The 14,267-nt window shown below is 36.0% G+C and overlaps 1 protein-coding gene across 1 annotated transcript; it reads left to right on the top strand.

Moving 5' to 3' along the window:
* Positions 1–1,212: 1,212 nt before the first annotated feature.
* On the top strand, positions 1,213–5,346 carry LOC127084913 (uncharacterized). The gene is made up of 6 exons (XM_051025436.1): positions 1,213–1,485; positions 2,314–2,441; positions 2,991–3,094; positions 3,547–3,634; positions 3,859–3,920; positions 4,927–5,346. The coding sequence occupies exons 1-6, from the start codon at positions 1,373–1,375 to the stop codon at positions 5,077–5,079; spliced, it is 648 nt and encodes a 215-aa protein (XP_050881393.1). The 5' UTR covers positions 1,213–1,372; the 3' UTR covers positions 5,080–5,346.
* Positions 5,347–14,267: the final 8,921 nt, after the last annotated feature.

Raw genomic sequence — 14,267 nt, 5'->3', positions numbered from 1 at the left:
AGGATATTCAAGCATATTTAAATTCGCATGTGAAATCAAAATACATATCCAAAAATTTAATCATGATGCATTATGTATGTAAAGATTACCGATTGGAAGCATAAAACAGTAATGATGCGCAAACCTGTTTGCAGTTGCAATGTCGAAAGGGACTGATCACTCTAGGTATCGGATTGAATTGGGCGGCGGTCGCTTCGAAGCGGATGAGCTGCCTTCAGGGTTCCTTTACTCTGAATTCTCTGGGCCGGCAGGGTTTCTATGCCAGGGTTTCCTTCCCTCCTCCTCCGTCCATTTTCGTGACTGAAGTGTCTGTATTTATAGTGATTGTTGTGACCTAATGGGCTCAGAGTGAAGCCCAGAAATTCTGATATTCGCAAGCTTCGCTAGACGAAGGAGTTGCTCGCCTAGCGAGCAAGCTAGTTTGGGCTTTTACTGGATCTGATGCTTCGCTGGGGCGAGTGTCATAACGAAGTGTTCGCTAGGCGAAGGAATTGCTCGCCTAGCGAGCAAGCTAGTTTGGGCCATTTTCTGGATTGGGCCTGTTGTGAGCTGGGCTTTTGTTCCTTTAAGATCAGTGCCTTGCAGAATAAGTCGGAGTGCTCCGAGAAATGTTTTGCAAGATTAATGGGCAAATTTTGGGGTATGACAGCTGCCCCTGTTCAATATTCTTGAACCGAGAGAGTTAGAATGGTATGTACGCCATTCGTGGTCTGGAGGTGGAAGATTATTGAACACTAGAATGCCCCAAAAATTTGCGCTTGTCAATTAGTCTTGATGGAGATATTGTGAGGTGTTTTTTATTAACAACATATGAGACATATTTATGCAAGTTTTAAATTATTTTGAACAACACAAAACGGACGATGCAATCACAATCATAAATGTTCAAAATAACACTATTTAATTTTTAAGGGAGTGTGAAAAAATATCCGACATATATAATTTTGAAATATCTAATAAATCTTTTAATATGCATGGCATATTTCAATTAATTCGATAAATTTCTATACTAGATTTTTGTATAACCTACCGAATTTTTTTGTGACTAAGAAAATTTTACAAAATACAATTAATAAAAAAAATTAAGAGAATATTTTTGATATTATGAAAATACGTGGGGTTAGGTAGATTTCTTGTTGGTATGTTAGGCTAAATATTTATAACCTAAAAAGTTCCCAATAAAATATGGTATTTACAAATAGACCCCAAAGCGTGTTTGACATTCGAAAAAAGACGAAACGGAAACTTGCGCGTGATTATGTTTTATGCAGCGATTCCCCAAATTGGAATTGAAATCCCAAACTCAGAACCCTAACTCCCTCTCTCTCCTCTCCATCGCCTCCTTCACGTGCGTGAAACCTAAGCAAACTCAATGGTGTTCTACTTCAAAGCACGCCCAGAAGCTGGCGATTTCACCATCTTCATGGGCCTTGACAAGTTCGAGAATGAAGAGCTCATCAAATACGGTTTCATCGAAGACATATGGTAAACCCTAATTTCAATCTCTCATTTCCCCAATTTGGTGAATATCTTATTCGTTTCCAGAAATTCCATGTATCATGAAGGAAATACTAGTTTGACCTTAGTTTGATTCCTGTATGATTTTAAGATTAAAATCTGTTAATTTTTTGGAAATTCACGGTGTGTTTTTTGAAATCAGGATATTGGGATTGGATTTATCACTCTGGTGATGTTTTTGTTGCTCGTAGTTAGGTTTATTTGTAGTTCAATTGTTCTGCTATCATAGCATTACCATGTTTATTTGTGGCACAAAAAACAAGATATTTTCAATTTAGAATGAGTTATTATCTCATTGTCATGGATATAGCATTAAGGGGGAAGTTGATCTATGTAGCCTACCCTACTTAGTGGGATAAGACTTGGTTGTTGTTGTTGTATTTATTCTATTCCCTGTTTTCTGATATAGATTAGGCTTTCTCTCTCAGGATGATACATGTCGTCTGACACATTTATAAATCTCATTGTTTAAATTTGTGTCTGAATTATATTCTGATTTGATTTTATGGTTGGTTGTAAAGCTGGATTGGCATGTTACTATTATTCTTGCTGTTGTTATTTTGCTTCTTGGGCTTTTCTGTAATGGAAAAGCTAACAAGTGCCCTCAGGGTATTGTTTGAGGAACCAAAATAGTTAACTTTTGCATAGAAAGTGATGTATTTACTATTATTTTAATAAGTGTTTGATTTGTATTTACAGGATAAAACTTCCTTTTATGGTTTCCTTAAACAATGCCCTTAGGGTACTTGTTAGCGAGACCCTTCCTTAATTAATGTTTAAATCTGTCTTCTGTAGGTTCCATGTTGACAAGATGTCTTCAGCCCATGTTTATGTCAGGCTGCACAAAGGTCAGACTATTGATGACATGAGCGAAGGTTTATTGGAAGATTGTGCTCAACTTGTCAAAGCAAATTCAATTCAAGGTTAAATATTATGATTATTTATTCCTCTGGTTTATCAGTTTAGTTGATGTAAGAGTCAAATTTATGTATCCTTTTCAAGTGTAGGTGTAGTGCTTCACCTTGATCTTATTGAACTTTCCTCAGTTGCATTTATAACTGGAAATCAGAAACACTAAGAGCGTTTGGATAAATTTTTTTGCTAGACTTGTCAAAAGAGAAAAATTTAAACAATCTTACACAAACTACCAGTTTTTGAACATAGCATCTTGTATATCTTGATACTAGTTTTTCTATCATAATTTGTTTCCGAAGCTTTCTCATTTAACTTCTCCCTGAACACTTTTGAAGCCTATAACACTTTTTTCTTAAGTGAAGACCTATAAATTCATTTTTAAAAATTTAGTTGAGAAGTTCTTATGAACTGGAAGCTAGTTCAAACTTGGCCTAGTTCTCATACTAGGTTTCACAATACATAAGACTAATTATTATTTCATTAGTACATGCAATTCCTTCCAAATCCTCACTCTGTTCTGTTAGTGATTACCTTTTTTTTTCCTTTATTCATGGCAGGGAATAAAGTAAACAACGTTGATGTTGTTTACACTCCCTGGTCCAATTTAAAGAAAACTGCTTCGATGGATGTTGGTCAAGTTGGTTTTCACAATGGGAAAATGGTGTGTTTTTACACTTGAATCATTTTCTGTTTATTTTTCAGTTCTTTGTGCTTTACCCTTTTTTATTGTTGTAGGGGTGGCAAACGGGTATGCCTGCCCCGTTTTGGCCCGCAAAAAATGGGCGGGCGCGAGCATAGTTGAAGGTGTGGGCCTAAAACCTTACCCCACCCCGCAAAAAATGCGAGCGGGGCGGACTGGGCCCACGGGCACTGCACTTTTTATGCATTAACATTCATAAATTTATGTTGATGCCCGTGCCTGCAAAAAAACGGGGTGGTGCGGTCACATTAGAAGGTGTGGGCCTAACACCTTGGTCCGCCCTGCAAAAAAGTGCGGGCAAAACAGGCATGTCCGCTGGGTCTGACCCATTTTGCCATCCCTTTGTGGGTGGATGTATGAATGATTGAACTTCTATTTTTAGACTATCATCATCTGGGTTCTGTGCCTCTCAGGTGCGAACTGTGAGAGTGGAGAAGAAGATAAATGAGATTGTCAACAGGCTAAACAAGACGAAGGTGGAAAGAAAACCTGATTTGAAAGGTGACCGATAAGTTTGCTTTACTTTGCTCTGCCTTTATGTTTTTCTTTAAAACATTTATGATTAAAACTTTATGGACGAGGAGGCAACTGTGGACTATTTTTGTCTATTATCATATCTAGCCAGTAGTAGCCATTTAGTCATCGTGGTGTCTAATGTACAATATGCTTACCAATTTGATTAGACTCGTCTGATCTTAATATGTATGTGGATATGTGTGCTGTAGCTGAGCGGGAAGCAGTTAATGCAGCTGAAAGAGCCGAGAGAAAACATCAACTGAGGGAAAAAGTGAGCACTGTTTCTTTCTTTCTATCAAATTCATGCATAATCAAAGTATCTAACTAAGCACAGTATGACATGCAGAACAGAACAGATTCTATTAGTATAATTTACTTTTAATGCATTGTCATTGCTAATAGTTTGAACACTCACATCCAGGTATCCAACAATGCATTGACACATACATCTTGAAATAAGTTTAACACCTCATGATATTGTAACATATTTAAACTCATGAGATGACATGTTATCTTGAGTCAGTTTGTTTTAAGTTATAAAAGTGATTTTTTACATTATATTACCTAGGATGGTGTGATTATTTTAGAGGTTTTATACAAAGCCTAAACTAATGTATTTGTTTATTGTCATATCTTACATATAGTTTTTTATGATTCTCTCTCTTCTATCCCACATTAAAGTCCGATATTTCTCAAAAGCTGCTAAAACTAGTTTTACATTATAATCTGATTTCAGATTTGTTTTTCATTCTGGTTATTTCCAAAAGCTGAAACAAACGGATAGAAAATCCTAGAAAGTGATTAATTTTAAAAAAGTGAGCTCCATATTAGTTGATGCAAGTTTAAAACTATTTTACACTAACAGCATCATAGTCAAACTCAACATATTGTACAAACTCTGTACTAGAACTTGACCAATGGTTGTGCTTCGAACCAAATTGGTGAATGATTGTTTGTGTTTTTAATGCTGTCTTTGTAACTACCATGTTGCAATTTCTTCAGGGGCGTAGTTGTATAAATTATAACTTATATATTTTCCTTTGTCCTAATGCACTACTTGAGTTCTTTGAGTCACCTGCATCTTGTCCTTGAGGATGTTATGTTTGTGAGTTTTGTTAAAGAATTTTAGGATCCAGCCTAAGATTCAGTTCTTTGCCTGCTAAAAATGAAATATCTTTGTGGTGTGACATCTTAGCATATTCTCTTTCTAGTTCAATTGCTCTTTTTTTTTGGAACAATTACTAAAATCAAATCACTTGTTTCTGCTGTGTGTGCAGAAACGCCGCGAGGAAATGGATAGACTCGAAAAGGAGAAACAATCGGAGCTTAGGAGCTACAAGGGTTTGATGGTCTCAGAAAATATGACATCCAACAAAGATATTGCATCAGGAAGCAAATCATTCCAGGAAGTGGAGGAGGATTTCATGTAAGCATTGATTATTGGCTTATAGACAGATGACTGGTGGTCAACTTGCTGCCATGATTAAATAACCCAACTGGAATCTGGAACCGAGTAGTGTGTACCAATTGTGATTTAGGGATAAAGGAGGAGAGAAAAAATAGGGAAGGGGGAGTACAATATTATTGGTTTTCGTACCTTGTGATGGTATTATACCCGATTTATAACTTTGCTTGTGACAATGGTTTTTACTTTATTGTGCTCACAGTCGAGTCAAAACTGATGTTTCTTGCTATAATTTTGTTTGGCTTGTCAGGTTTAAAATTTTGTTTCTTGGAATTGTTAACTGTGCGATAAATTATTAGGGAATTTAGGAGTATTCATTCATGGTAGTACTGGCATTGAGGGCCTTTTTTATTTTTGAAATCACAATACTAATTGTGGAATATTAATTTAGTGAGAGGCCATGTGTTGTAAAATTAGCACATAAGCGTTCATGTATTGCAATATTTGCTGCTAAGGATATAAGCCAGGCTTGATGAAGAGGTTAAAAGATGGTCACGATAATAGAGATGTTAAGAGACTTGTTTACACTTCAACGTTCAAACATGATCCTAGTTAGTGCTACTACATTAAGAGCTGAATTTAAATAGAGGGTTATTATTATTATTTTTTTAATCTTAATAAAGATACTTGTAATACTTTCATGTGAAAGGAGTTTTAGAAATAATGGTGAATGAGAGTGAATTTCTCATCTCAGAATATTCAACTGTATTCTGTTTTCATTCATAGGATTGCTATCATTCAGTCAACAAGGGGTTAACATAACTCTTAAGACAGTTCAGGCTTTTTACATGAAAGTTAAAACAGATGACTAATTATTTATTACTCTTACACCAGAAATATGGAAAACAATGAGTTGTTTGTTCATAACTTTTTCTTGAAAGAAGAAGAGATCAATCTCCTTGTGTTCGGTACGAGCATGAAGTACTGGATTGTTTGTCAAGACAACTGTGCTCTGGTTGTCAAAGTAAATTACACGTTGGAGGAAGCCATCACAGTCTGATTTTTAGACCACCAAGAGAGAAAGATTAGGACCATAGAAAATTGCAGCATATGAGGTGGAACGATTTTCATCTGAATCAACTGCCCATTCAAGATCACAATAATCATGTAAAGGTTGACACTTGAGATCAGAGGCAGGATAGATGAAAATTTACCTCACTACATTTTATAAAAAAATATCAACTTTATACTTATCTATATTTAACTAATTTATCATTTTATTATTTAAATTTTTATTGTGTTTTGGAAAATTTTAAAAAAAAATTCGGTAGCCAATTTTTTAAATATTTTTTTACTTTTATTTTGTATACCTAAAGACTTTGCAAAAGAGTCTCGGTAGTCAGTTTTTAATATTAATTTTTATTTTTGTGTACCAGAAGACTTTGTAAAAGAGTTTCGATAGTCTGTTTTCAAATACTTTTGGCATAATTAGTCCCTAGGTCCCTTAACTTTAAGCAAAGTTTCGCTTTGATCCCTGACTAAAAAACGTTACGTAATAGACCTTTAACTTCTCTTCCGTTAATTTTTTTGGCCCTTTCCGTTAGTTTAAGGGAAAAAACGTTAACTATGGCTAAGATGACATGTCAAGTATGTAAAACAGTATTGTGAACACTCAGGTGCTGGTGCTGTTCATATTCCTTCTTTGTTTTTCACTATTCATCCATCTTCCATTAGTTCTTGGCTTCCTATTCTTCCATCTTCCACCATGTTCCTTTTTCTTCTCCAAATTACGGTTAAATCACCATCTTTCATCTGTGCAAACAGTGCTCCAAGTTAGTATCATTTAACTTCAACTCGGTTCCATTTTATTTTAGGTTAATGTTGTCCTATATTGCTTTGTTTTGGAGCAGAGAAAGAAACTAGCAACAGATAACACAACAAAACAAAATTTTCCTGAACATTCAACATTGTTCAAAAGTGTGTACTATGAAGTGATTTTCCTAAAAATTTCCTCACACCTAAGCTAATTAATCAAATTTCAAATTAGTGTTGTTGTTTACCGTTTACAGTTATGCTCTAAAATTTCCACTTCTAACTACAAACAAATTCGCTTTCTTACTGAATCTCTCAAAAAATTTCTCAACAAAATAGCGGGTCTGATCCCAATGCATCACATATCTGCCACAAACCTCTTCTCCGATCCACTACACTCCCACCCTTCATGGAGGATCTGAGGTTTAGATGTGTATAAGCGTGGTTCTCTAGGTAGAGGTGGCCGGAGGTAAAACCGCGGTGGTTTACACGTGAGGGTGTATGGTGGTTGAAGCTATGGTGGAAAGAGGATTTCGTATGTGGGATGGTGGTGGTCGGAATGCCATCGACGATGAGGCTAGTGTTGTAAGGTGACAAAGTGGTGGCCGAATTTCATATGTGGGATGGTGGTGGCCGGATTGTGGTGTAGCGTTATAAGGTGATAAAATGGTACAGTGGTAATATGTTGGATGGTTTTTTTTATGGGATCAATGATGTTTAATAGTTATAACAGGTGAGTGGAAGAAGAAAGATAGAAATGGAGTTAGTTGAGGCGGGGGATGTGTTGTTGAGCACTTGGAAATAAGTGGATAGAAAAAGGCGTTGGTTTTGATGAGAGAGGATAGAGTTACACGTGAAGAAGAGGGAAGAGAGCCAACTCCCCTCTTACAACAATATTAAAATAAATAAATTCTACATCAGATATAAATAATCCAGCATGACATCTTTTGATGTTTTTCCAATAGAAACTAACATAAAAGATCAAATAGTTTAACAGAAGTGAAGTTAAGTGGTCACTATGTAACATTTTTTAGTCCGGGGACTAAAGCGAAACTTATAAAGTTAAGGGACTAAATGATGCATTAAGTCAATATTTTTTAACTTTTATTTTATGTAATGGAAGACTTTGTAAAAGAGTTCTGGTAGTCAATTTTTTAAATATTTTTTTAACTTTTATTTTGCGTATCGGAAGACTTTGCAAAAGAGTTCCGTAGTCAGTTTTTAACATTAACTTTTATTTTGTGTATCGGAAGACTTTACAAAATAGTTCCGGTAGTCAGTTTTTAAATATTTTTAACTTTTATTTTGTGTACTAGAAGACTTTGCAAAAGAGTTCTAGTAGTCAATTTTTTAAATATTTTTTAACTTTTATTTTGCGTACCAAAAGACTTTGAAAAAGAGTTCTGCTAGTCAATTTTTTAACTTTTATTTTGCGTACCGGAAGACTTTGTAAAAAAGTTATGGTAGTTAATTTTTAACATTAACTTTTATTTTGTGTATCGAAAGACTTTGTAAAAGAGTTTCGGTAGTCATATTTTAAACATTTTTTAACTTTTATTTTGTGTAACAAAAGACTTTGCAAAAGAGTTTCGCTAGTTAATTTATTAATATTTTTTAAATTTTAATAAATTATTTATATGAAGATATTTTAGTAAAAAACGTAGAGGTAAGGGAATAAATGATGGAGTATGAGATAAAATTTTCAGGATAGATGTGTAGATCAAAGTGTTGAGTGCCAATCAAATACCTAAGTATGTGCTTGACGACATGTCAATGAATGTCCGGGTTATGAATTGGCATATACTTTGTTGACAGGAAAATTCAACTCATGCTTAGTCATGGTAGCATACTGAAGAACACTAACAAATATAAAGGGTGGGATCATGAAATGACAACTAGTTTTGGTGAGTTTAATAGTATAGGTCATTGGAGTAGAGACAGGGTTAGCTTCATCCATATTTGTTTTGTGCAGTAAGTCACAAATATATTTGGATTGACATAGTAAAAGAGAGCCACCAGCTTGAGATTTTACCTCAATTCCTAGATAATAGGCAAGTGCTCCAAGCTGTTTGAGGGCAAAAATATTATGAAGCTTAGTGGTGATAACATTTAATAATTATGGTGAGTCACATGTAAGGATGATATCATTAACATACACCAAAATATACATAATAGAGCCTTTGAAGATAAATATGAAATGGAATGAATCACACTTGCTGAGCACAAAGCTAAAGTCAATTAAGGTTCTCTTAATCTTTCAAACCATTGCTTAAGAGCTTTGTTAAGATATCATATCAAATTAGAGTTACAATTAAAAAACCCAGGAGGTTGGTCTATGAAAACTTTGTCATCCAAAATGCCATTTAGAAAAGCATTATTAATATCTAACTAATGAATGATCCCCTTATTTATGAAAGAAATTATAAGAATAAGTGTAATGGTCATTGGTTTAATGAAAGGAGAAAAAGTTTTATGAAAGTCAAAACCATGATTAATGATACCTTTTAGCAACTAATCTCGTTTTATATATGTTTGTAGTGCTATTTGTATTTTCCTTGACACGGAACACCCACTTACAACCAATAGATTTTTTGTTGGGAGGATGTGGCACAAGTGACAAGGTGTTATTTCTCTAAAGAGAAGAGAACTCAAATTTCATGGCAGCCAACCACATTTGATCTTTTATGGCCTGTTTTGTTGTTTTGGGTTCAATGTTAGTTAGGGAAATTGCTTGATGAAGTTTAGGAACGAGAAATGCCATTTGTAGTCTTGTTTGCATAAAATGTGTATTGACATGGTTAATAGTTAACATATGTATTATGCTGCTAGGGACAGAAAGAGAAGATGTGGATGGTACGATGTCTGGTGACAAGCTACTGTTGAAGCGAGATTAACAGCAAATTGAGAATGAGTTGTGTGTGTATGAGAGTGTGAGTTTGGTATGGGTGATGGTAGGCTTGGTATAAGTGTAGATGTTGAGGGTGGGATTGTAGATAAGTTTATGATAGGAGTGGTAGTCAAGGTTTATTAGAATAGGTAGTCACACTTCTCATTTTCAGTTGTAAGTGAATTTGGTAGAATGAAAAGTTAGTTACATATAAATGCAACTGGTTCTATTTATAGTAGCAATTAGTTGTAAGTGACATTAAGCTTATTGGCCATAACTTTTTCCCTGACAAAAAATAGGTCAATTTCCATGTGTTTGGTCCTGTAATGCATGATAAGGTTGTGAGCAAGCGTGGCTGCATATTGATTGTCACACAGGATGACTAGAGCTTTGGTGGAAACACATAACTCTCGGAGGAGGTCTGAAGCCAAAGAAAATATGCAGTTGCTTGAGCAAGGCTCTTGTATTTAACTTCAGTGCTAAACATGTGATAACTCACTATTTGTGAGATATTTAAGCCTTTACTACTTGATTTTATTTTATGTTATCAAGCTTTATTAGGCCAATTCATGCATGTTTTGCTGTTTTTAGCTTAATTAGCATGGAGCACACTAGGAGCTCTCTTTTGTGAGTTTTATGTGTGTGTTACTTGTGAAGGGCTACTCTGGTGATAAGTTATGGCACGACAAGAAGACACTTCCAATCCACCCTCATTTCCCAGCAAGCCTTAGAGCTAGAAGAAGCTTTAAAGAGTGAATAATCTCAACACTAGAGCATATATGGCATGAGTTTGAAGTTGGACGCACTAGCTGAGATGGAAAACTGAATGGATAAGAACAAGCACTATAAGACAAAACCTACAAAAGCTTCATGGTGCTGAAGTTTACGCGTTATCTGTCTGTCTGTGCAACAAGTGTGCCTCAGGATGTGTTATCCCCTGCATACTGATATGTGAAGCTAGCGGAAATATACTCGAACGTATTGCACGCTCGAACATACAACAGAGTCACCATCGAACTTTATTTATCCCCAAAGGGAAGGGAAAACATCGATAAAATCCGGGGGAAAGAGATATGCTGGGTAAGAAAGTCGGTTATGCAAGAGGAAGGTATTAACACCCTGAACATCCATGGTACTCCATGGGAACCGTTTTGATTTCTCTCGCTGTAATATGTTTTATATCAAAAGATTACTCGCAAAAGAATGAGGGGAAAAAGAAAAAGAAATAGATAAAGTGCTCGGTGATGATTGAGGCCCTCATGCCTACGTATCCTCATAGTGCATTGAGGAATTCATAGCTTTGTAGTTCAAGGAATTAGAGGTGGGAGGTGAAAAGAAGTGTGATAAAAGTATGGTTTGAACCAAAGAATAATGTGATTTGAACTCCAACAAGGGTGGAAACGTGAACCCAAGAGTAAACTAGTACGAACCAACAAGTGATGGCCTACAACGTAGTATCACTGTATTGGAACAACCAAAAAAGATTGAATTAAGTGTTTAGGTACAAGCCAAACAACTCTTGATTCACAAAGGGATACAAGATGGAACACAAAGAGGTAGTGTATTTGGCTCAAAGATAACTGGTATATCACGTGAGGTGAATGAAGGTAGATTATGAATGCATCATGGAGATGAACGGAGAATGCCCTAAGGCAGGAATCATAAATAAGTATGCTCGCGGAGGATTCAAACCCTCGTGCCTACGTAATCTCATCGTGCAATGAGAAAATCAGAGCAATCGTAGTTCAACCTACTACGGCTGAAAGCAAAGAGAGATTCGATAGGATTGCCCAGAGGCAAGGTATATTGCTTAACAAGCAAGGATGTGGTACTAACCAATGATGGTAATCAACCACAAGAACAACTGAGATATAGCCAGAGTTTGAACTCCATAGGGCAAGATATATGAATGCCACAGTCTGAACTAAATACAAGGTAAGGAATGGATTCCCAGAATATGAATTCAAAGGGACAAAGGAGATATAATGTCAAGGGTTGAACTTGGAGTCATTGTCAAAGGCTGTCAGAGTCTGAACTCCATGGGAAAGGTGTTTAAGCATACTGTATTCTGAACTATAAGGAAAATGAATTGATTTGAACGCCAGAGTCTGAACTCCATCAGGGCGAAAGAGTATGGTTCCAAAGTATGAATTGTATGTTCAATGCAAGAGGTAGTCAGAGTCTGAACTCCAATGGCTGGATAAATGAATGCCAATGTCTGAACTATAAGGCAGGATAGTATGTCAAAGTCTGAACTGTATAGACAAAATCAGGATAGCTAAAATCTGAACTCAATAGGGAGAGGATGCCAAGATCTATATCTTATAGGCAAATGATAAAGCCAGAGTCTGAACTCCATGGGCTAAAGGGGTTTGCCAAGGTATGCACCTTGAGGGCAAGAAACAAAGCCAGAGTTTGAACTCCATGGGCTAAAAGAAGTCACCAAGGTCTGCACCTTAAGGTGAAGGATAAAGCCAGAGTCTGAACTCCATGGGCTAAAGGAGGTTGCTAAGGTCTGCACCTTGAGGGAAAGCAACAAAGTAAGCCATAGTCTGAACTGATAGGCAATGCCTGAAGCTATTGATTGAGAAATGGGTATGTGACCCTTAGATAACAATCCCAAGAAATGCATGAACATCCAGGAGGAGAGTCTAACACTGAAGGAGAGTTGAATGATTGATAAATAAGATAGCTCGCGAAGAAACTGGATTCTCCTGCCTACGTATCCTTATAGTGCAATAAGGAAATCAGAGCTTTCATAGTTCAACCCACTAGGGCTGAAAACAAGGATGATTGAAGGCAAAAGAATATGATTGAATGATTAGCATTGAAGTGATTAGAAAGGATAGATGAATTGAGAGACTTGACAGTCGATTGATAGGAATCACACTAAAGTCTATGAATAAGGACGAACGCTTTGAATATTTGGGGCCTACGCCCCATACGCAAAGTCGCTCTAGACGAGGATAGGAGAGACTCCGTCTCGTCATTCCCTATTACTTAAGGCTCGTTGCGCATGATACTTCTCTTAACTGACAAGTTGTTGGTGAAGAATCTTCATGGTTGATCCTTGTGTTGATGTTGCCTTGCATGGAGAAGACTTGGTAGTTTATTCAATTCGAGTTGCACTAAAGTCTATGAATAAGGGAGAATGCTTTGAATATTTGGGGCCTACGCCCCATACGCAAAGTCGCTCTAGAAGAGGATAGGAGAGACTCTGTCTCATCATTTCCTATTGCTTAAGGCTCGTTTCGTACAATTTGAATCGTGTTTACCAAGTGTTGACACCTTTGTTGTGCTTGAGAATGTAATCCACTTTGCTAGCTATGCTTGATTTGATATTGACTTGATGTCTTGATCTTGCACTTGAATCTTGAGGTCTTGAGGTCTTGAGATCCAACGTATCCACAACAGCTTGGGCGAAATGGACTTGCCATATCAAGTGACGAAGGGTCTTTTGGTCACTTGAATTAGGCTAGGGGCTTACATCACGATTACAAAGGATTTGGTTGACCAAAGCGACCTTTGGTCAACACTAATCGATGGGATTACAATAACAGTTAGATTATATACAATAATATATACTATTAAATGAATCGACTAAATAGGATTAGACAATTTTAACTAAAGCCGTAAACTAGGGGAACATGCATTAAACATCAAGATTATAAGCCTTAAGGGAAAAAATGGTCACTGTACTACGAATTTGATAATTAGGAAGTGGTTCTAATGATTTGATCTAAAAATTCCATAAAGATCTAAGTCATCAAATCAACCTAAATTTCTATTTTATCCCGAAACTCTAATCAAAGAATCTGATTTGCCTAAGCGAAATTCTAGAAAAATTAATTAATCCTAATTATGACCTAATAAATAATCAATTAATCCTTAATTCCTAATATAATTAGGACTTAATATTCTATAAACTTAAAAGTCTAATTGAAAACCCTAAGTTTAATTAATTCTAAGCTAAACCCTAATGCAACTATAATGCCCTTAATTAGTAACAAGTATATAATAAGAACTGAACAAACAACGGGTTTAGGCCTTAAAGAATGAAACAAGGGGTGTAGGCCCATGCATCGAATCATTGCACAGAGGGGGTAATCCAAAACAGATGGGGGTTGGAACAATCTGTTTGGGCCTGAGCCCAAACCTAAACTAAGACACAAAGCCACGGAATGAAAAGCTAAACAACGGCAAGCGCTTCTCCAAGCTAAACGTCTTTCTGAAAAAAAGTTGATTGCCACTTTTCTGTGTTACTACCGCGAGATGTTGCCATATTGTCTACCTGCTATATATCAAACCAACTATAGATGCGTGTTACTACATGATGCATCTTCTTTTTTTTTGAAAGGAAAATACTTTTGTCATACATACATATCATGTATACATAGCGATAATGACCATGATCCTTGACTTTTTCTATGAGTGGGCACAAGATGTGTTGGACAATTAGTATAGAAACCATGTAAGAATAAATATTTGAATTAAACACTAAAACAAAAAGAAAG

Source organism: Lathyrus oleraceus, chromosome 5 (genome assembly GCF_024323335.1).
Source record: "Lathyrus oleraceus cultivar Zhongwan6 chromosome 5, CAAS_Psat_ZW6_1.0, whole genome shotgun sequence".
Lineage (NCBI taxonomy): Eukaryota > Viridiplantae > Streptophyta > Magnoliopsida > Fabales > Fabaceae > Lathyrus > Lathyrus oleraceus.
The sequence above is the reverse complement of the archived record's forward strand: the minus strand, read 5'-3'. Positions and strand labels throughout refer to the sequence as shown.